This window comes from Hemiscyllium ocellatum, chromosome 17 (genome assembly GCF_020745735.1).
Source record: "Hemiscyllium ocellatum isolate sHemOce1 chromosome 17, sHemOce1.pat.X.cur, whole genome shotgun sequence".
NCBI classification, from domain to species: Eukaryota; Metazoa; Chordata; class Chondrichthyes; order Orectolobiformes; family Hemiscylliidae; genus Hemiscyllium; species Hemiscyllium ocellatum.
Window position 1 is genome coordinate 54,595,541 of NC_083417.1, and position 24,528 is coordinate 54,620,068.

Consider the following 24,528-nt stretch of genomic DNA (forward strand, 5'->3'; position numbering starts at 1 on the left):
TTAGGGCTAAATTCACTGGAAACTGGAAGAATGAGGAGGGACCTCGTAAAGATTGATAAAATTCTAACAGGAGTGTACGGGGTAACAAGTGTTCCCAATGAGTGGGGAATTCAGAACCAGGTGTCGCAGTTCAAGGAGATAGGGTGGGCCATTTAGGACTGAGATAAAAAGAAATTTCTTCACCCAGAGAGTGGTGGCCCTGTGCAATTCCCTGCCACTAAAAGCAGTTGAGCCTAAAACCTTCAATCCTTTTGAGAAGGAGTTTGATGTAGTTCTTAGGACTACATGAATCAAAGGTTATTGGGATAAAGAAGATATTGGGTTGGCTATAAGCCATGATCATAATGAATGACAGAGCAGGCTCAAAAAGCCAAATGGCCTACCCCTGCTCTTGTTTTACTCTACGTTTTCTCTATTTAGCAACCACATCTTCGTTCCTTCATCCAAGTCACATAAATAAATTATACAAAGCTGAGGCCCCAGCACTGATTCCTGTGGCACACCACTCATTTATTGTACATCTCTACCTGAAAAAGGTCCATTTATGTTTCCTCTCTGCTTATGAAGGAACAACAGTAGGCCTCTCAGCTCTTTAAGCAGTTCCACGGCTGATCCAGTTTTAATCTCAACCCTCTATTCCTGCATACTCCTGATAATCTTTCATTCCCTTCGTACTCAAGATCTTGTCTTAAAAATATTCTAAGATGCCAGATCCACTGCTTTTTAAGGAAGGGAATTCCAGAGACTCAACCCTCAGAGCGAAAAAATGTTTCCTCAACACTTTTAAATGGGTGACCTCTGATTTTTAAACTATGATGCCCAGTTCTAGATTCCCTCACAAGGATCAATATCATTTCAAACTCCACCCAGTCAAACCCCTTCAATCTGATATGATTCACCTCTAACATTTCTAAATTCAAGAGGATACAGACCTAGTCTGTCTAGCCTTTACTGATAAGACAATCTGCTCATTTCAGATATTAATCTTGTAAACCTTCTCTAAACTGCTTCAAATGCATTAACATTCTTCAGAACTGTACATAGTGCTCAAGATGTATTCTCATCAATGCTTTGTATAACTGTAGCAGGATCTCCTTGTCCTTGCATTCAATTCTCTTCACAATACAGAGTTAACTATAGATATCAGAATTGAAGTAAGTGCAATAGAGACAAATAATACCATGAAACAATTTAGAGATTACAAAAGAAACATTAACATACACAAGATTTGCCTGTAAAAATGGTGGTGAATAATATGGGAAATTTGAGGTCTTCTGGTCCTCATTCGTTGTAATTAGATCTGTAATGAAGAAGCAAAGTATGTTGGAAGAGAACTATAGTGGAGTACAAATTCAATTAATGAAGTGTTTTAAATTGTTTTATTTTAACAGCTATAAATGATACAGATATCTGGTTTACATTTCTGCCTCATGCTCCTGTTCGTACAAATGCTACTGTCATTCTTCTAGTGTCTGCGATGACTGTTCTACTAGGTCTGATTTCAGTGTCACTTTTGGGTCAACTTCTGTGCTTCCACATCTACCTCTGTAAGTAGCGCACAAGATGTTAAGTGCACTCATTTTATCAATAAGATTTGCCACTGCATTACTAAAATTATTAATATTTTCTTTTAAGCTTTAAATTAGATGTTGAAGAATTTCTGAATGCTTATTTTGAATGTTAGACTTGATAAAAAAAAATTCTGTGCTACAGAGTTGCAGAAATTAGTTAAATGGCTGTCTAATTTGGCAGGTCGTAGAAAATAGACATAAAATATTGAAACTAAACTGTTTGCCACAGGGGGGCAGTATAATCCTATCTAATCAGAAGTGTTACAATAACCCATTTAAAGTAAAAATCAAACAGCACCAGGATATAGTCCAACAGGTTTAATTGGAAGCACGCTAGCTTTCGGAGCGAAGCTCCTTCATCAGGTGATAGTGGAGGGCTCAATCCTAACACACAGAATTTATAGCAAAAATTTACAGTGCGATGTAATTGAAATTATACATTGAAAAATTGATTGTCTGTTAAGCCTTTCATCTGTTAGAATACAGTGATAGTTTCACTTCTTTCATGTGTAAATCACAAAACCATTTTTTTTAAAAGTTGCATTCTTAGGTTAGCTGTTAACAATGGTGATAGCGAGACAATATGTTGAAGGTGTTGGCCCCGTGTGTTCTCTGTCTATGCCATGATATTTAGATTGATTCCAATCTAAAAAGTGAGGTAACGGACTTTGACATGATTTCATGCAGTTTTTGAGCAAAGTACAATGTAACCCTGCAAGTACAAATTCACCCCACAAAATATATGTGTGCATTTGGGTCTTTGTCCGTCTGTCTTGGTTGGGGATTGTGAGTGTGAGAAAGTGTATGTGTGTGTGTGTGTAGTGAGTGCAGAGTGTCTTAAGTCTGTGAGGGGGTGCATGTGAGTGTAGGAGTGTGTGTCTGTAAGAGTGTGTGTGTGGGTGTCTGTGTGCACAACTGTGTGTATGTGTGTCTCTGTGTAAGTGAGTGTCTGTGTGTATGTGTGTCTCTGTGTAAGTGAGTGTGTGTGTGTGTGTGTGTGTGTAATGCAACGGTGGTCACTTGTAATGTGACATGAACCCAAGGTCCCGGTTGAGGCCCTCCCTCTGGGTACCGAGATTGGCAATTAGACTGTGTTGTGCCACTTTTCTCTGCTGCCTGTCCCGAAGTCCACCTTGGAGGATGGTCACCCGAAGGTCCAAGGCTGAATGTCCTGGGAGGGAACCCTCCTGTCTGTTGATTGTTGTGCGGTTCCCATTCATCCGTTGTCGTAGCCTTTGCTCGGATTCCCAAGTGTACCATGCCTTCGGGCATCCTTGCCTGCAACGTATAAGATAGACAACATTGGCTGAGTCACGTGAGTACCTGCCATGTACAAGGTGGGAGGTGTCCCCACGCGTAATGTTGGTATCTATGTCCACAATCTGACACATCTTGCAGCGCCTACCGTGACAGGGTTGTATGGAGTTGTCCTGTGAGCCAGGCAGCTTGCTACAAACAACGATCTGTTTGAGGTTTGGCAGTTGTTTAAAGTAGGAATTCATCCTATAGTTTTCTGTTGTAACTTCTATGCTGAGGGCGTCTTATTCCAGGGAATGGTTCTGTGATGATAATTGCTCTTTTCGAATGAAAACGTCAGAGGTGAACGTTGATTTCTTAACCATAGAAAGCACTGACTGATCTAATTTCTGACCTCCCTAAACATGCAAGTTTTGTAGCAGAGGCTGAAAACCTCTTTGGCTAGTGTTATGAAATCTATTGTGTCCATGACAGCAAGCAGACATGACCTCAATGTAACATACAGAGCAAAAGTCACTTTTACCACTACTGAGGAGCCAGCTGAAATTACATGCTCAAGTCTTGGGGTGAGGTTGGAGCCCACAGCCTTTCTGAACTAGAAGTCAATGTGTTACAACCAAGTTAGGCTGACTCCTCTCAAATAACATGCTACTCATGGTTTTTTTGTCCATTAATGGATCTAAAATTGTGGACTGAATGCCAGTGTTTTCCTGATAAAAGCTGCAAGTAAGCCAGGCTTCCTCTGAAAAATTGTCTGGAACTGGAATGTTCTTATAATATTGTTGCAGAAGAAATCATTTGAACCGTTGGAAGATAGAAATCCATATAATGATGTGCTTTACAGGGAAGAACAGTTTGCTTGTTGAGTGAAATATTAAGCTTTAAAAATGGGCATTCTAAAAGAAGTACAGACATCCAAATCCTCTAATATATTACTGAGAAGCAAAATGCACTTTAGCATTTACCAAGACAAACTTCAACAATGTTCTTTACTTACGTAGTATCTGGCTCTGATTTCTATAAAAAGAAGATTTTGTTTCATTACTTTGGAAAGATGTCAAACATTTTTGGCACATTTACATACATCTTCAATTCATAGCTGGATGTTTCTTGTTTACATATGGATTGGAATTTTCAGTAATTTCGGAAGCCATCACTAATGTGAAATATAAATTTTAGAAGAATTAATCACCTCTCTGGATGCAATGTTTTATGATTAAATATAAAAATGACTGATCATGCATTGTCAGAAATTTTTTTGTTATAGTGTGGAACCGACTCAGCACTTACGAATACATTGTGCGCCAGCGTCACCGGCGAGGGTCCAAAGTCTCACCCAAGAATTCAAAGGTGCAAGATTCACCAACGCTATCTGATCAGGTAGAAAGATTTAAGTCTTAAAATGATTTGTACACATTATAATTCCACGTACTGTTTAATGCTACTTATATTTTTAATTAATGTTAACTTCCCAGGGTCAAATTGATAGAGTCGTAGAGATGTACAGCATGGAAACAGACCCTTCAGTCCAACCCCCTCCAGGCCAACCAGATATCCCAACCCAATCTAGTCCTACCTGCCAGCACCCGGCTCATATCCCTCCAAACTCCTCCTATTCATATACCCATCCAGATGCCTTTTAAATGTTGCAATTGTACCAGCCTCCACCACTTCCTCTGGCAGATCACTCCATACATGTAGCACCCTCTGTGTGAAAATGTTACCCCTTAGGTCTCTTTTATATCTTTCCCCTCTCACCCTAAACCTCTGCCCTCTAGTTCTGGACTCCCTGACCCCAGGGAAAAGACTTTGTCTATTTATCCTATTCATGCCCCTCATGATTTTATATATCTCCATTAGGTCATCCCTCTGCCTCCGATGCCCCAGGGGAAAACAGCCCCAGCATGTTCAGAGTCTCCCTATAGCTCAGATCGTCCAACCCTGGCAACATCCTTGTAAATCTTTTCTGAATCCTTTCAAGTTTCACAACATCTTTCTGATAAGAAGGAGACCAGAATTGCACGCAGTATTCAAACAGTGGCCTAACCAATGTCCTGTACAGCCGCAACATGACCTCCCAAACTCCTGTACTCAGTACTCTGACCAATAAAGGAAAGCATACCAAACGCTGCCTTCACTATCCTATCTACCTGCGGCTCCACTTTCAAGGAGCAATGAACCTGCACTCCAAGGTCTTTTTGTTTAGCAACACTCCCTAGGATCTTACCATTAAGTGTATAAGTTCTGCTAAGATTTGCTTTCCCAAAATGCAGCACCTCGCATTTATCTGAATTAAACTCCATCTGCCAATTTTCAGCCCATTAGCTTATCTGGTCCAGATCCTGTTGTAATCTGAGGTAACCTTTTTCGCTGTCCACTACACCTCCAATTTTGGTGTCATCTGCAAACTTACTAACTGTACCTCTTATGCTCGCATTCAAATCATTTATGTAAATGACAAAAAGTAGAGGACCCAGCACTGATCCTTGTGGCACTCCACTCGTCACAGGTCCCCAGTCTGAAAAACAACCCTCCACCGTCACTCTCTGACTTCTACCTTTGAGCCAGTTCTGTAACAAAATGGCTAGTTCTACCTGTATTCCGTGAGATCTAACCTTGCAAACCAGTCCTCCATGGGGAACCTTGTTGAACACCTTACTGAAGTCCATATAGGAGAAAGTGAGGACTGCAGATGCTGGAGATCAGAGCGGAAAATGTGTTGCTGGAAAAGTGCAGCAGGTCAGGCGGCATCCAAGGAGCAGGAGAGTCGACGTTTTGGGCATGAGCCCTCCTTCAGGAATGTAGAAGTACAGGAGTTTCCTGAAGAAGGGTTCTTGCCCGAAACATCGACTCTCCTGCTCCTTGGATGCTGCCTGACCTGCGCTTTTCCAGCAATACATTTTCAGCTCTGATGTCCATATAGGTCATATCTACCGTTCTGCCCTCATCGATCCTCTTTGTTACTTCTTCAATTAACTCAATCAAGTTTGTGAGACGTGATTTCCCACGCACAAAACCATGTTGACTATGCATAATCAGTCCTTTCCTTTCCAAATACATGTACATTCTGTCCCTCAAGATTCCCTCCAACAACTTGCCCACCACCGACGTCAGGCTCACTGGTCTATAGTTCCCTGGCTTGTCCTTACCACCCTCCTTTTACAGTGGCACCACATTAGCTAACCTCCAGTCTTCCAGCACCTCACCTGTGACTATCGATGATACAAATACCTCAGCAAGAGGCCCAGCAATCACTTCTCTAGCTTCCCACAGAGTTCTCGGGTACACCTAATCAGATCCTGGGGATTTAATCCATGTTTATGCGTTTCAAGACATCCGGCACTTCCTCCTCTGTAATACGGACATTTTTCAAGATGTCACCATCCGTCTATTTCCATACATTCTATATCTTCCATATACTTTTCCACAGTAAATACAGATGCAAAATACTCACTTAGTATCTCCCCATTTTCTGCAGCTCCACACAAAAGGCTGACTTACTGATCATTGAGGTGCCCTATTCTCTCCCTAGTTACCCTTTTGCCCTTAATGTATTTGTAAAAACCCTTTGGATTCTCCTTAACCCTATTTGCCAAAGCTATTTCATGTCCCCTTTTTGCCCTCCTAACTTCTCTTTTAAGTATACTCCTACTGCTTTTTTACTCTTCTAAGGATTCACTCGATCTGTCCTGTCTATACCTTACATAAGCTTCCTTCTTTTTCTTAACGAAACCCTCAATTTCTTTGGCCACCCAGCATTCCGTATACCTACCAGCCTTTCCTTCCACCCAAACAGGAATATATTTTCTCTGGATTCTCATTATGTCATTTCTGAAGGCTTCCCATTTTTTCCAGCCGTCCCTTTACCTGCGAACATCTATCCCCAATCAGCTTTTGAAAGTTCTTGTCTAATACTGTCAAAGTTGGCCTTTCTCCAATTTAGAACTTCAACTTTTAGATCTTTTACAACTTTTCATCACTATTTTAAAACGAATAGAATTATGGTCGCTGGTCCCAAAGTGCTCCCCCACTGACACCTCGGTCACCTGCCCTGCTTTATTTCCCAAGAATAGGTCAAGTTTTGCATCTTCTTTAGTAGGTACATCCACATACCGAATCAGAAAATTTTCCTGTACATACTTAACAAATTCCTCTCCATCTAAACCCTTAACACTATGGCAGTCCCAGTCTATGTTTGGAAAGTTAAACTCCCCTGCCATAACCACCCTATTATTCTTGCAGATAGCTGAGATCTCCTTGCAAATTTGTTTCTCAATTTCCCTCTGACTATTAGGAGGTCTATAATGCAATCAACAATAAGGTGATCATCCCTTTCTTATTTCTCTGTTCCACCCAAATAGCTTCCCTGGATGTATTTCCAGGAATATCCTCCCACAGCACAGTTGTAATGCTATCCCTTATCAAAAATGCCACTCCCCCTCCTCTCTCGCCTCCCTTTCTATCCTTCCTGTAGCATTTGTATCCTGGAACATTAAGCTGCCAGTCCTGCCCATCCCTGAGCCAGGTTTATGTAATTGCTATGATATCCCAGTCCGATATTCCTAACCATGCCCGGAGTTCACCTGCCTTCCCTGTTAGGCCCCTTGCATTGAAATAAATGCAGTTTAATTTATTCATCCTACCTTGTCCCTGCCTGCCCTGCCTGTTTGACTTGCTTCTGTTCTCAATGTACCAGTCTCAGATTGATCTCTTTCCTCACTGCCTCCCTGGGTTCCACCCCCCCCACCTTACTAGTTTAAATCCTCCTGAGCAGCTCTCGCAAATTTCGCTGCGAGTATATTAGTCCCCTTCTAATTTAGGTGCAATCCATCCTTCTTGTACAGATCACTTTTACACCAAAAGAGATTCCAATGATCCAAAAATGTGAATCATTCTCCCATACACCAGTTCTTCAGCCATGCATTCATCTGCTCTATCCTTCTATTGGGACCCTCACTAGCTCGTAGCACCAAGAGTAATCCAGATATTACTACTCTTGAGGACCTCCTTGTTAAATTCGTGCCTAACTCTCTGTAATCTCCCTTCAGAATCTCAACCTTTTCCCTTCCTATGTCGTTGGTTCCAATGTGGACAATGACCTCTTGCCAGCCCCTCTCCCCTTTGAGAACATTCTGCACCGTCTCTGAGATGTCCTTGATCCTGGCACCAGGGAAGCAACACACCATTCTGATTTTTCACTGCTGGCCATAAAAGCATTTGTCTATACCTCTGACAAGTGAGTCCCCTAACACAGTTGATCTCTTGGAACCTGACGTACCCTTCGTTGCATTAGAGCCAGTCTCAATACCAGAAACTTGGCTGTTCGTGCTACTTTCCCCTGAGAATCCATCACCCCCTACATTTTCCAAAACCGTGTACTTGTTTGAAATGGGGATAGCCACAGAAGACTCCTGCACTAGCTGCCTACCTCTCTTACCTTTCCTGGAGTTAACCCTTCTATGTGACCATATCTGCCATCCAGCACATATTGTTGCTTTGCAAATTCCTCATTGTCTCTAACTGTCTCTCCAAGCGATCCATTTGATCTGATAGGATTCACAACCAACAGCATTTATTGCACATATAATGTGCAGTAACCTTTTAAACTCCCACGTCTCACAAGAAGTGCATATCACTCCACTAAAGGCCATTTTTGCTCCTTCACAATCTACAGACCCAGAAAATAACACTATCCTCTACAAAACACTGCCTCAGGTTAAATCAATAGTTATGGCTTATATTTATGATTAAATATTCCTGGCGAGCTAATTTTATTTTGAGCTTTTTTGAGGCAAGGGGATATTAATTGGTGCAGTCCTTGCTACAACGTAGTGTCGGTGACCATGACAGAGAAATGAAAAACATTTTGCATGTTATTTCAAATAGTGACGTTGTTTTGTGCAGTTGCATTTTGCAATGTGTTGCAAGGCTGCAAGAGTTTCTTAGGAGGCTGTGGAAGAGCTAATCTTCCAACTGAAACAGTTGCTTTTCAAAGCAAGATTAATACTACTGAAGTGCAAGTGTCACCATAGAATCACTACAGTAGAGAAGGAGACAGTCTATGCCAATTCTGTGCAATAGGAAATCAGTAAATCCTACTTCTCCGTCTTTTCTCCGTAACCCTTCAAATTCTTTCTCTTCAGGTAATTGTTTATTACCTTCTGAAAGCTAAGATTGAATCTACCCCCACCAAATTCTCTCAAAGTGCATTTCAGTGTATAAAACTAAAAGGTGTTTTGTCATGTTGCCTCTGCTTTCTTTTTGATATTTGCTTTAAATTTATGTTTTCTGGTTCTTGACCTTCCACCAATCGAAACATTTTCTTCTTATTAACTCCGTCCAGATGCTTCATGATTTTGACTACTAGTGTCAAATCTCTTTGTAGCCTTTACTTTTCTAAGAAGAATGATTCCAGCTTTGAGTTTTCAATATAAGTCTTTCAGCCTATGAGCCATTCTTGTAAATCTTATCTGCACCATCTCCAATGCCTTCCTAAAGTACAGTGCTCAAACCAATACTTGATGAAGGTTCATTAGCATTTCCTTTCTTTTGTACTCTCTGCCTCGAGTCATAAAGCTGAGGGTCTCCTCTGCCTTAATAATGGATTTCTTAACCTGCCCTGTCATCTTCAATCTGCACACATATTCCCTCTAGTCCTGCATCACCCTCTTTATAATTATATCCATGAATTTGAGATACAAGTGAATGGAAGAAAACTTATGGTAGAGCAGCCCAATGTGCGATACAGTGAATAAAATAATTGAAAATGTAATAATTTCTGTTGTGTAGGAAATGTGTCAGCCAGTTTGCATTCTCAAAAGTCCCACGACAGCTGAGAAATAATGACCAGATAAGTTTGTTCTTGTGATATTGTTTGAGGGCTAAATAAGGGTGAGGATAGAAAGTAGAATACTTGCATTCCCGAAAGCCATTTAGTTAAGGAGAATGCAGGAGCATTGTTTTACAATTCTTTTTCATGGAATGAAACATAACAAACACAATTCCAAATTCAGCAGAACTATGGTTTAAGTAAGAGTCTCTACACTCTACTTTTCCCAAACAGGTTGATTAAAAAAAATGACCACAGGGGAAGTCATAACATTGAGGTGGAACTTGAACTCAGACCTTCTCACTACTGTGCCACTGGACCCAAAAATGTGAAGCCTGACAGTTGAACCCAGGCCAACTACTTGGAAGGCAACTACTTTTGCCATTGCCCCACCATTTCACAACTAATAATAAACAGGTTTAGCAGGATCTAAAACTGTGTGGAAGCTCCCAATAGATCAAATCCATTTTTTAACCACTCAGTCACAGCCAGTGTGCTGAAGTGAAACTCCAATTTAAGTTCTCCATTTGATCAAACCAAGCACAGTTGATGTACATTGAACAGAATTGCTGTGCTCATGGGATCTTTTGAATGCGGCTTAGAGGGCATTCTGGACCTTGACATCATGTTCCATGTGAAAGACAGTATCTAGAATTGCAACCTGCATTATTTGTTTGGCAGAAATAACGGAAAATCAGGCACAATTTTCCCAAAGCTCTTTCAAAACTGAGGTTGTGCCCAGGACCTGAACTGTGGGAAATGTTATAATTCTACTCAAGGAAGAGGAAATAGATGCACCATGAAATAAATAAACCATTTACTCTGTTCTCATTTACCAGTGAGAATCTGGAATTTGTAATACCGAAAGACAAGGCAAGTGAAAAATAGTCAAAAGTGTTGTTTATCTAATTTGTATTTCTGTGAAGGGACTAGAATAAAGAGAATGTGACCTATGGTACATGTATGGATTTTCAGAAGGAATAGATAAGGTGTGACATAAGAAACTTGTTTTGAAAGTTTATATATATGAAGAGGGATTATTTGATGAAAAATTAGAGTCTGAAGGAATTGGAGTGTTTTTGGCTTACCATGCTGGTATCCCTTGGATTTTTGAACTCTGATTTCATATTGCCATTATATTCATGACTTGGGCATTGGCATAAAAACATGATGGTAAAGTTTTTTGATAACAAGTTGGGCGATTTTGCAAACTAAGGAAGGTTGCCGGAGGTTGTAAGCAAGTTGATGGATAGGGAATAGCTTCAGCTCGATGCCAGAAATCTGAAGTGCATTTTCAGTATAACTGTAAAAGGGTGTATGTCCTAAGGAAATCTGGGACATCTGAAAACAGAGAGAATAACTGTTGTTAGTATAAACCTAAATTGGACTCTGGATTATTAAAAGAAAGTACTAGATCAATGATCAGAAACATTGGGCTAGATTTTTGAAACCAGTTGGAGGGAGGGTCAGGTGTCAAGGACTGTAATTTCCTACTGTTAACTGGTTTGCTGGTGCTGGCACCATCTACCTCATTGTCTTCAGGAAGGCTGCAGAGGGGCTAATTTTCTATAAGCAGTAGATAGTCATTTGAAAAATTAATTGGTCTTCCTATCCAAACTCTTTTTTTGTCTCTGGGCTCCACACTGCAACTGGTTAAATGAGTCTGTCCGGCAGGGAAAGTGTGGTGTCACGCTTCATCCGCTGCACATCGTATAACCCTGTCTGTACCTGTCGTTACCGCTGACAAACAGCTACAATTGCAGGCCTCTGGGAGAGGAGTTGTTCCACCACAATCACAACTAGTAATTATGTCTGCCTTTCAATCTAAATTTTAATAACTAGTCTTCAGAGGATACTCCCATCTAATGCTACAGTCACTTTCTATTTCTCTTGCTATCTTGGAAGCTGCAAGTCCCATTGCAACCGGTTGGATTGCCAGTACCCACATTGTGGAAACCACCTCCTCTGCGTTAAGTGGAAAATGCACCCTCCAGACACTGATTAGCCAATCCTGCAAAAATAGTTGTTGGGTGATAGTTCCATGCAGAGTTGGGATGCGCATCTTTTTGTGATTGCATCATCTTTCATTATGGATATGTGGAGGAAACTTGGAGACATTACGTTATTTAGATATTTCATTGATTGAATCGTATCATGTGATTTTTTAAAAAAAAGATTGTGTTCAGCACTGTGTAGGTTGTGATCTACCTAATTATTGCAGTCAATTTTTTTTAGTGCGTACCTCTGGAATAGGTGGGACTTGAACCGAGGCCTCTCTGGCCAGGGGCAGGGACACTCCCACTGAGCCATGAGAGTGCCCTTTTTATTGCTGTCAAAAGTTTAATCTCTAATGTCAGCCTCCTGATGTTTTTCTGGAAATCAAGCAACCCAGAAGTCAGTGAATAAAGATGACAACTGAGGAGCTTTGGTCTCTATTCCTGAAATCGTTTTTCTTTCTTGAATTCAATACACTGTTCAAATGTCAGTATTTCTGTCAGTGTTGTGAAGCCTGAAGTAGTGGATTGTGACCAATTCTCAGCAAGTTGAATCCCAGGTTGAATGGAGTCAAAACTTAACATTTATCATCAATCAGTAAATCAGCTTCGTTGACAGGAAATTTCAGCACGCATAAGAGATGATCACATTTTATCCCCGGTTTCCAGATTTTGGCCCAAAGAAGTTTGTTTTTGTTTTTTGCCTTAAACTATCATCTCTGCAGAGCCACTGGGTATTTCCAGCAGTTTTTGTTTTTGTCAGATTTCCATCATTTGCAGTATTTTGCTTTTGCACTTAGTATTTCAAATATAACAGGATTTTATAAGGTAATTACAGAAGAATTTTTTTTTAGGTGGAATATTCAAGAATGAGAGCATATAACCTTAAATTTTAAATTTTGCCAAACAAAGGGTGATAGAACTTTGAAAAGCACTTTGCCACAAAAAAGAAGTCTGGATGCTGATGCAACCAGGAACTTTCAAGACTTGAATAAATAGATTGTAATCAAATAAGAGCAATTAAATATGTTATTCTATATAGTTGATGGGTATAGATATGTGTTAGATATTAGTGTTTATAATATTTCAATTGTGAGCCTTTATTATGCAATTTATTATAGCCAAATACAGCTTTGCCTTTACCTGCCATCCGTGTGTATTCTAGCAGAGGTTATTGTCAGTGGTAAATTGTATAGACATCAACTAATCTCAGTCTGGAACCTTTCTATTCTGTTACAGTATACATAAATATACATTTTACCTACCAACACGACTGGGAATTTGAAAGAATAAAGTATTCTTTTCTTAGTAGTGTATGTTATTATGAATGTGCATTCAAACTCTGGAAGAGACTATTAACAAACTCTTATTTGGCAAAATAAATTGTACTTTGTAATGCAACCACTCTATCTTTGAAAGAAGCAAACTTTCAAAATGTTTTACCAGAAATACTGATATGAAATGGATTTTTTAATGTTTTCCAGAATTTTGGAACTACAGGTTCTCTAGGATACACTAATGATGGAATTCCGTTTGAAGGTACCTCATTAACAGTATCATTGACAAAGGAGTAAGTGTTCATACAACTTAATTTTTCAAATAAAACAAAATAACAATTAACGGACACACTGTATTAAATATGCAATAAAGTAGTATGCAAATATGTCAATTGTATAAGAAGATCAACTAAAATCCTTGTACTTAATTTGTAATTAAGTTAAAATCCAAAAACAGAGATTGGAAAACAGTGGCAATAATGTTGTTTGCCTATTGTATGAGAAGGAATTAATCTGACTGTGAGGTTAAAACTAATGAGACTCCTTTGCAATGAGTCATTCTGATTAATGCTATATCTTATTCTCTGGAGTGCATTCTTCTATCTGTACTGGATACTAATAATGACACTCGTTCCTGGATTGTATTATTCAATGCAGCACATTGTTTGAATTTGAATTACGTATGCTGTAATGATTGGGACAGATGTTGAACCATATCTCTCATGTTGGTTTGCTTCTTTATTAGATTGTTGGTTTGTATATAATGTGATCTTGTGTGTATTATCTAAGATCTCTGATGTTTTCTACACAATTGTGATACAAATGATTCTTTGCAAGGACTTTCAGGTATTATTTATATTTTCAATCAATTGGCATGAGTGTTTGTTCTGAATCAGGAAAGGCCTTTTTGTGAAGGTGCCTTCTAATACAAAATGGTGACTTTAAGTTAAAAGCACAACTTAAAAAATTTTTTCTTCATCTGTCAGTTGACTATTAGGTCAGTAGTCATAGATATCTGAATGCCATACTAAGTCTAAATACATTATTAAGCCCAAATTAGCTATGGGTCAGACGTGTAAATTCGCTGCTGTAATATGAAGGAACTAACCATTCAATTATTTCCTTTTTGTACATTGTCTTCATTAATGACAGTACTAATTTAATTGTATCTTGCTACAGTTTTGCTAATTGTAAAGTGTATCTGTCAACAAAATGAGAATTTATCATGAGAATTTATCAGAAAGGTTATGAACTTTTGACCAACAGTGTACAGGAGAGAAAAGTAATGATTTGCTTGAGAGCTGACCCTCTAAACTCTATCCTGTTTTTAACAAAATGCAATTAACCTTTTTTCCCCTCAAAAATAGCCTGAGACCTAACTCCACTTTCTCTATTGTTATGTGCAAAATGCTCCTTTATTCCAAAATATGATTGTGCTTAACCTTTTTAAAATGTAAGTAATTGCTACCTTCTCAACTTCCCAGATGTGATTGATGTTACTTTCCTCTCTCTTTCACCTTGCACAGAAATGACACAAGGCTGAGGCTGCAGTCCTTCACTCTTCCAAAATCCATCAGGGTTTATCCTCAACCTGAAAGAACATCTATGGATATATAAAAAGTGTCTAGGACTCTTGAGGGGATGCGACTGAGGATTGTTAACTGGGGAACAAGGGAATGGCAGATAACTTGAATGTGTATTTTGCATTGGTCTTCACAGAGGACATTATAAATATTCCAGAAATATCGGATAAGCAAGGTGTTAATGGGAGGAAAAGCCTTAACAATTTCTGTCACAAGGGACGTAGTATTTGACAAAGTAAAGGAACTGAAGGCAGTCAAGTCACCAGGATCTGAATGGATAGAATCCAGTGTTAAGGAAGAAAAAGGGCATTTAGAAAAGTCTGACAGCACCAATAGTTTCAATGTTTTATGAAAGGAAATTCATGCTTGACGAGTTTGCTAGTTTTTTTGAGAATATGAAAAGCAAAGTTGATGAAGGGGAATTGTTAAATGTAATATATCTGGATTTTCAGAAGGCATTTGATAAGGTAACATAAAGGGTTATTGCATAAGATGGGAGCTCATGGTGTTGAGGGGTAATGTATTAGCAGAGTTTTGAGGGTTGGTTAATACACAGAAGATAGAGAGGGGATTAATGGGTCTTCTTAGGTTGGAAAGATGTAACTATTGGGATGTTATGGTAGAGATTGATAAATTTCTGATTACCAAGGGTGTACAAGGGAGGTTGGGTAAAAAAGATTGAAGTGTATGACCAAACTAAATGTCAGGACAGGCTTAATAGGCTGAATGGCCTGTTCTTATGTGGGGCATACTTTTTAGAGCATCAATGAATTATTACAGTACAAGGCAGTTATTTGACCCGTTGTGGCTGCACTGCCTTTCTGAATGGACAGTTCACCTAACCCTGCAAATGTTATTTGCCAGCTGATCTTGTTATTGTCCAGTAACTACATGCAATTCAGTTCCTGCAGAGGTAATTTTAATTAATTAGAAAAGAAAGAAAGCTGGTCATTGTTTTTTCCTTCCTGGTCATAGACCCTGCAGTGTGTTGTAACAGTGTATATTGTCAGAATACCACTCAATTAAGCATACTTTGTGACACTACTCTGATTTCCACTACTGACACCTAACAGTATCTGCTGCCTCTGTCACTGTCGTTCAGAATAAGGGTTATTTAAGGTAGTTTATTGCCAGCAATCCTCCTTTGTCTTGACTTTGTCTCAAGTCTGTATAATGTCAGTGATAGTGGACACATTGCCATAGTGCTTCTCTGTAAAGTCTCTAATTAACAAGATGGTTTATTGCATGATAACTACAGCCTCATTATTAATTACTGGGCCTCGGGACATAATTACTAGGACTTGGGGAACATATGCATTCTGTACAGATCTTCCATAAAACTAGTGTAGAATTCCCTATCTCCACCTGAAGTTTTGCATGGAATCCTCAGATTGGGTAGACGTTAATGTAACATGCGCCATTAACTTCTTCAGAATCTTGCTCCTTGTACAGTAAGTCTCTGAGTGTGATGACGACCTGGATTGGTGTAGTTTGAATGATATAGTCACTGTAATTCAAAATAATTGTTTGGTAGTACAGACCTTGAGTGTTGCTAGAAGAAGAAAAATATGTGTATATGTATTTCCTGAAGCTTTCATCTTCTCTCATCAGAACAGTTAAGAAAAGCAATACAAAAGTGAAGGGATAATATTTATATTGTAGGAGTGGAAAATCATTGGCAAGTGGATCACGGCAGAGGCCCTGACGAGTGCACTAGTTAATGATGACTGATAATTAACTGCAAAGAAAATTCAAAAGTACTGTGGAATCTGTAAATCAGAAATCATGGTTGGTGGAGTCAGTCATCTCAGCCTCAGAATTTCCTCAGGGTAGTGTCCTGGGCCCAACTATCTTAATCTGCATCATCAATGACGTTCCCTCCGTCTAAGGTCAGAAGTGGGAATGTTTGCCAATGATTGTACAACGTTCAGCACCATTCACAACTCCTGAGACACTGAAGCAGTCTGTGGCCAAATGCAACAAGATCTGAACAATATCCATGCCTGGGCTGACAAGTGGCAAGTAATATTTGTGCCACACAAATGCCAGGCTATGACCCATCCCCAACAAGAGACAATCTAATTACTACCCCTTGACATTCAATGGTCTTACCATCACTGAATTCTCAGTATCAACTTCCAGGGAGTTATCACTGATCAGAAGCACAGCTGGCCTCGCCACACAAATGCAGTGGCTACAAGAGCAGGTCAGTGGCTACGGATACTGCAGTGAGTAACTCCCCTCCTGACTCTCCAAAGACTGCCCACTGTCTACAAGGCACAAGGCAGGTGTGTGATGGAGTGCTCCCACTTGCCCTGGATGAGTGCAGCTGCAAAAACACTCCAGAAGCTTGACACCATCCATAACAAAGCAGCCCATTTATTGGGACTGCATCCACTCCTTCAACCGCCGACGCTCAGTAGCAGAATGTGTACTATCTACAAGATGCACCTTTCAAACCTGTGACCACTCCATCTGAAAGGTCAAGGGCAGCAGATACGTGAGAACACTACCACCTTCAAGTTCCCCTCCAAGCCACTCATGATCCTGACTTGGGAACCTACAGCTGTTCGATTACTGTTGCTGCATCAAAATCCCCTCCTAATGACATTGTGAGTTAACCCACAGCACATGGACTACAGTGGTTCAAGAAGGCAGCTTGCCTCCATCTTCTCAACGGCATCTCGGGATGGGCAATAAATGCTGGCCAGCTAGCAAAGCTCGCATCCCACAAAATAAATAAAAGCTAGAAACTGCTGCCCAGGCTCAGCAGGTCTGGCAGCATCTGTGGAGGGAAATCAGAGTTAATGTTTCAGGTAAGGTGGCCCTTCCTCAGAAGTGTTCTCTGATGTTAACTCTGGTTCTCTCCACTGATGTTGCCAGACCTGCTGAGCTTTGGCAGCAGTTTCTGTTTTTGTAAATTAACTGCAAAGCTTTGCTTAAGGTTTAAAACCAGGTAGGCTCACTCTGGTCAGACAATTCTAAATTGTTCATCTTTGTAAATTGCCTCACACTCTGGTTTATTTCACAAATATTGACCAATTGTGGAATTACATCTAAGTTGTTTAGTAACATGAACGTGCCCACATTTTATGCTTCAAGTTTACAGTCTCTCTAAGTCATAACATCAGCAAATACTCTAGTGCCACTGCCTGACCTCTCTTGTTTCATTTTAGGGTACCAAAACATTATCAGAATGGTGACATGAACATGTCCAGTAGTAAGCTGGAAGATGATTCTTTGCCTGTGATTTCTACACATCTTCAGAAAACCAAGGTAAATAAGACATTGCAGGCAAAGAAGCCTCATGTTTAGAAAATGGAGACATTTAAGAATTCAGGTGCAACTGAAGCACTCAATTTCTAAACAGAAGACAGTAAAAAGACTTAGCCAAAGTGACTCCCTTCAATGAGAGATACGGAATTAGTTAATTATCTCAGCTGCAGGCTGCCAAGTGAAAGAAAAGCATTTCATTTTGTCGAAGGGACAAGTAGCTCAGTGCAGTTTGACTAGACAACTCAAATGTGAAAGCATTCTTTATTCTTAACTGCTTGTCTTCAATGATGGATCCCATTACAGTGATGTTCTCATTAAACCCATTGTCATTTTCATGTTCTTATGTACCATGTTTTGAGAGTGTGGTTTATAGATGGTGTCTCATAGTACTGCATCTGTTTTAATTCTGTGCTCTGTGGGGATGCCAGTGCTTGTTGAATCAGTTTTAGAAGCTATTGGCTTTTATCTGTAGGGGCAGAATGACCGAGGTTGATATGAGGACAGTAGTTGTGCTTTGAATGAAAAACTTCAAGGGTTATATCTAGGGAATGATTTGTATCAATGTCAGCAATTTATAGCCTGGTTTATTGGGAATGCAGTTTATAGACTTGTCTGGTGATGATGATTGGGTCAAGCTGATTCCAGTGCTCTGATTTTGAATGTCTCCCGCACAACTTTTAACATAGTTCATTCTGAAAGATGTTAGTTACACTTCTCTATGACAGTGATTAAGAACACAAAGCTTGTAGGAGAAAAAAGCTCAGGTTTGTTGAAGTAAGAGAATAAACAGCAGAGACCTGGAAGTAAATCATAATTCTGATCACTACAGAGTTTGTTGTATTGTTGCTGTTCAGGATTCAAAATAGAACAGGCATATTCAATATTATAATTTTATTCAGTCTCCAGTTAAGTGCATTAATGATCTTGTCCATTCTCATTCATCTTACCCGGACCATGATGCCCAAAGCTAAAGGACTAGGCTTCCTGTTCCAAGCCCACTTATGCATGAAAACCATAGCAGGAAGGTTCTGACGAGGGAATTCTGCTGAAAGTAATAACAAGCTCCTAATAGAGTAAAAAATGAGGTCTGCAGATGCTGGAGATCACAGCTGCAAATGTGTTGCTGGTCAAAGCACAGCAGGTTAGGCAGCATCTCAGGAATAGACACATTTGCAGCAAGCTCCTAATAGAACCAATTTGCCTTTTGCTTCATTTGCTTCATCACTTTAGCATATAGCTACTTAAGAGGTTAACTGATCGTGTTTGAACTGAAGGATGAATGGAGGGAAAGTGCTCTGAATTATGTTTGGGGGTCTTATCATCAAGAGTGGTGGAGTTTTCAGAAAGCAACAATATGAGGCTCTAAATACCATCGTCATTATATGATATCAGCTTGCATTTAACTGGAGACTGGATAAAATTATAATATAATTATAATATTATAATTTGGGCGGCACGGTGGCACAGTGGTTAGCACTGCTGCCTCACAGCGCCAGAGACCTGGGTTCAATTCCCGACTCAGGCGACTGTGTGGAGTTTGCACGTTCTCCCCGTGTCTGCGTGGGTTTCCTCCGGGTGCTCCGGTTTCCTCCCACAGTCCAAAGATGTGCGGGTCAGGTGAATTGGTCATGCTAAATTGCCCATAGTGTTAGGTAAGGGGTAAATGTAGGGGTATGGGTGGGTGCGCTTCGGCGGGTCGGTGTGGACTTGTTGGGCCGAAGGGCCTGTTTCCACACTGTAAGTAATCTAATCTAAGTAATCTAATCTAAAAAAAAATACCTGTTCTAGTTTGATATCGTGAACAGAAACAATGTAACAAACTCTGCAGCGATCATAATTATGATTTACTTCCAGTTCTCTGCTGTTTATTCTCTTATTTCAACAATATTTAAGTGAGGCTGGAGAGCTGAAGGATGATGACTGAATGGAATTAGGCATTGGGTGACTATGCAGAAGTTGTTGGTTTCAGTGATAAGCAAAAAAGATGATTGTTCAGTCAGTACCCACAGCGGCTTTGCTGCATTATTGTAACTCTCGTGTGATATGCCCAATGCTGCAAGGTTCATGCCACTAATTAACTTGTTCTTTTATGCAGCATCAAGGGAATTACTGAAATTATTTCCGATTGTGTTGGTGATTCAAACAAAAAATTTTTTTTAAAGTGAGTCTGGAATAGTATTTCAACAATTTACAATAATTAATCATAAAATTATGTGTTTATTTTTACATGCAAGCAGCTCTATACCATTTTTGACTGCAGTACATATAATACTTGGTGATTTTTAAATTGAGTGAACATCGGTAACTGTTGCTAATCTCTTTGTCATTGAAGAGAAAGAAGAGAGTACACAAACTACCTGCAGACATAATGACTGATAAGTCATCAGCCAGCACCATTAAACTACCATCTACTGCTCCACTTTCAGAACCAGGTAAGGATCAGTTTGTAAATAATAAGGATTGGATGGAAACTTTTAATGAAACATTGTGCTTTATTTGGGAGAATCACTTGGTATGTTTCAGGGTTTGTTCTGAACTTTTATATTCTCCACGATTTTAAATGAGTTAATGATGCCGGCAAGGAAAACCTTTGCCCTAAACGTTTGTGGACAGTGTGGAATTAATGCAAATGGTATTTTTTAAAAAATTGGTGTATCTGCTTAATCCATAGTATTTCATACCATGAATGCTGTGCATCAACATTTGTTACAGATAAGATTTGTAGTTACATACATCCAGCCATATGCACCAGAAGGCACACTACTCGTTTCCTCCATGTAATGAGTTGTTCATATTCATTTGATTCACCATTCATTGTACTATATTTGGCCTTTACTCACTTGGGTAAGAGAGAGAAGAAACATGACCACGATTCCTTTCTAATAATCTCTGCTGGAGAAAGAATGTGTGTGGGCCTTGGCTGTGAAGAAAATATGGGTTATTTATGTTATCCTTTACAATCAAATAGTCTACTGATATTTTCTAAGTTCACCATGTGAGGGTGACCATTTTGACAAATTCACAGAATTATCATCATTCAGCCTTTAGTGTCTGCACCATCTCTTCAAATCAGCAATTTATCTAGGGCCATTATCCACCAACTTATAGTAGCCCTGCAAATTTTTGTTTGCGTATAATAATTCAAATTCCCACTTGAATGCCTCAATTGAAATTGCCTCCACCACACTGAAATTATAATGTGTTACAACCTAATTGTGAGAAGTGCCTTTTCTTTCTGTAGTCCCATCACTCTCCAGGTTACAACATGAATTGTTTTACCCTAGTTCCCAATGTGGTCAATCATATGTTTTCTCTTAGATTTAAAATGAAACGTCCATCCAGATTTCTTTAATAAACATAAAATTGATTGAGATGGTTTGTTTGTAGTCAATGATGATGCAAAACTGGTTAGCATACTTCGTTTGTAATATGAAATTATAAACACTTACCCCTCTCATTAAACTAAAATGGATGCAAATGTATGCGCGCACACACACACCAGGTAAAGAGGGAAGAAAAGTTCTGTCTGCAGGGATTCAAGTTGAGGGAGAAGAGCACTTAGCTTTTGAAGGCAACCAAGTGGACAAGGTTGGAATTTCAATCAGCTGTTGGTGTAATGTTCATGTAAGTTATGGTTGACATCAGGGAGACATGTTGGACAGCTCTCTTGGGTGACTTCTCAGTGAAGGAAATGGGTATAGTGTCAAGACCATTAGCATTTTAAAAAGGGACCAGAAGTTCAGTGAAGTTCATGGGCAGCACGGTGGCACAGTGGTTAGCACTGCTGCCTCGCAGTGCTAGAGACCCGGGTTCAATTCCCACCTCAGGCGACTGACTGTGTGGAGTTTGCACATTCTCCTCGTGCCTGCGTGGGTTTCCTCCGGTTTCCTACCACAGTCCAAAGATGTGCAGGTCAGGTGAATTGGCCATGCTAAATTGCACGTAGTGTTAGGTGAAGGGGTAAATGTAGGGATATGGGTGGGTTGCATTTCTTTTTAACTGAAGCACTCAAAATCTCATGTTATATACATCTCACTGCACTTTGATCCATTTTGAGTTTTATCCATCTCTGAGAGAGCCAGGTCATTAATCTGTCATGGGCCAAATCCCATTTCCAAACTACTCCATCTTGAATTAAAGGAGCCAGATCAAGGCACAACAGTCTGTTCATAATAGTGTATGGGGGATGGGTGTGGGAACACGAACTGATAACTCAATTCCAGTGTGATATGATTTTCATCATAGAGGCCTGCAGCTGGGCTGATGAAGGGAAGATTTATGATTTATTTGAAATGATGAGCAATCAACAGTGTAACCTGGAGTTTCATAAATATTTGGAGTCTGAGCTTCTCTCTGTCTGTTCATGGAGAGGGACTGATATTTTAGCAATTTCTGATAACTGCAAACCAATAGAAAAGAAACAGGGCAGGACAGTTTGTAGACTCCCTATTAATTATATGAATGCACCAAAATAGGTGTATCATTATGAAGTTGGATACTTTCTACTTAGTGCTACTAGGGTGCACAAGTTTATTATCTCTAGTGTTTCAGCTTTATTTTCCTATTATTCTCTGTTTACCTGTTAACTCACCTCTTGAATCCAATTTGCCCCTATATGAATTCCTAACCTCCTGAGCTGCCTTTGAGCGCTGGTAGTAAAGCAATGAAAAGACTGCTTTCTTCAGTCTTGGTCTGAGCTCAGTTGATATTCATGGAACTACTAAAAAGTTAGCTATATCAAGGAATCTTCCAATTAATCTGGTCAGGAATTGAAATGAATAGAGTTTACTGGACTGGAACATGATTATGAGACCACAAAAGTTTTAAATGATCATAACTATGCTGCATCCTGAATGTTAATTCTTTCTATATATTCAAACCTGCATGTCCTTCAGCTATGCAATTATGTGCTGTTTTAAGTAACTGGAGTAATAAATATTATTTCATTTCAAAGAAACTCTGAAATGACCATTATTGCTGTAATTATCTATCTCAATTTCTTTGCTCCCACAGACCTTGCTGTTGCTTTCCAGAGTTCAATGATCCCTATCCCAGCTTTCCCATCAAGGGCTACTCTACCTCCGTTAATGCTCAATGGCAGTAACCATGTTCAGGCTGCAGGCCCTCCAGCTGAATACCACTCTGATTCTGCAGAGTCCATGGATGAAATCCCAGTGATTCAGACAAGACTTGGCAGTGCAGCAATGGTTGACTACACCAAAACAATCCTTCACAGCACAATGAGCAATCTTGGAAATTCCCTGCAGAGTCTGATTCCCAAACCACAGCACCATGGTGAACAACCAAAGCCATTTTCTCCAGTGCACCCAAATATTTGGAAGAACTCTAAAAGGTTTGCAAGCTTGGATCCAAACATTGAACTGGTTCAGAAGGTACCGCCTGTGTATGTTAGCCGCAGCACCAGCGAATTTCCACTACCGGAATTATTGCAAAGCCCCCGAGCTAAATTAGATCCTGGAAAACGGAGACTGTTCAGTAAAAAGTACCCAGATTTGCCTGTTTTCTTTCTCCATGCCAGAGATAACTTCGATGCAAGAGCAAACACTACATCGGCATGACTTTTAGGATCAATTTTAATAACTATAACTCAGTTGCTTTCAACCCATACCTTTTGAAACTGAGTTCCTGGCCATTATTCAGTTTTGGGGTGTGATGAAAGTGAGTCGATTGACAGCTACAAGCCGTGGTACGGGATGCTGTCTGTTTTTTTTAATCTAGTGGTCATCTACTGTGACCTAACCTTTGGCATATCATTGAGATTTGAACATTTAATCAGTATTTTATTTTCCTTTTTTATATATACATATATAAATGAGGGTTAATATGATCTGAAAAAAGTCCCTCTTACAGAGGTTTTAGTTTATTTTTATATATATTCTATTTGGCACTAAGTATACATCAATATAAATTATTAGGCCAATCTAGAAATGAAACTATGTTTCTCAGGGACAGTTTCAATGCTATGTTTTAGACATAAAATAAATGTTTTTAAAATTCTTGTAACCATCAAATTCATGTAAATTTGTGTGATAGGAAGTTGTAACAATGTGGTGAACTTTAAAGACCTGCCATTTAATGGAGATCTTTAAATAGATTTCCCAGAAACATTGCATTTGCTTCGTGTGGCCTTAACATTCTTTTTATGACATTAATCTCTTTTGTGTCTGGCTTGTTAAAATATTACTCAGTGGTTTATCCTTTAAGTGCCAATCACCTTATAGATGTAATGTCTGTTTAACCTTTTGACGAATACAGTACTATTTCTGTACTGAAATAAAACATTTTAACTTGCAGCATTTTTAAAAGTTTATTCAGATATTATTAGGGAATAATTCCATCACTAAAATGTGCCACAGATTTTTAGGATGAGATTAACACTACGTTCCTCCACTGTGTTTTCCACAATGTGTGAAATTAATTATTGGAAAGGCAGAAACAATTATCTTTGGTTTCTGCCACATACTCCAGTAGGAAAATCGACATTTCGGGCAAAACACCTTCATCAGGAGTGGTGAAGGGCTCTGGCCCGAAACGTTGAATTCCCTGTTCCTTGGATGCTGCCTGACCTGCTGCGCTTTAACCAGCAACACATTTTCAGCTCTGATCTCCAGCATCTGCAGACCTCACTTTTTACTAAATGAGTTAACAGAGTCTTACATGGATTCATGCAGTTTTTGAGCAAAGTACAATGTAACTCTGCATGTTCTCCACAACCATCTG

The 24,528-nt window shown here is 39.5% G+C and overlaps 1 protein-coding gene across 2 annotated transcripts in view; it reads left to right on the forward strand.

Moving 5' to 3' along the window:
- The window catches only part of zdhhc1 (zinc finger DHHC-type containing 1), a 57,069-nt gene extending 32,975 nt beyond the window's left edge, over window positions 1-24,094 (forward strand). For both annotated transcript variants that reach the window (XM_060837763.1, XM_060837764.1), the window contains exons 6-11: window positions 1,392-1,547; window positions 4,096-4,208; window positions 13,136-13,221; window positions 17,688-17,787; window positions 20,120-20,219; window positions 22,801-24,094. In XM_060837763.1, the coding sequence (XP_060693746.1) occupies window positions 1,392-1,547; window positions 4,096-4,208; window positions 13,136-13,221; window positions 17,688-17,787; window positions 20,120-20,219; window positions 22,801-23,366 (1,121 nt within the window). In that variant the 3' untranslated portion in view covers window positions 23,367-24,094. The remainder of the gene's footprint in view (window positions 1-1,391; window positions 1,548-4,095; window positions 4,209-13,135; window positions 13,222-17,687; window positions 17,788-20,119; window positions 20,220-22,800) is intronic.
- Window positions 24,095-24,528: the final 434 nt, after the last annotated feature.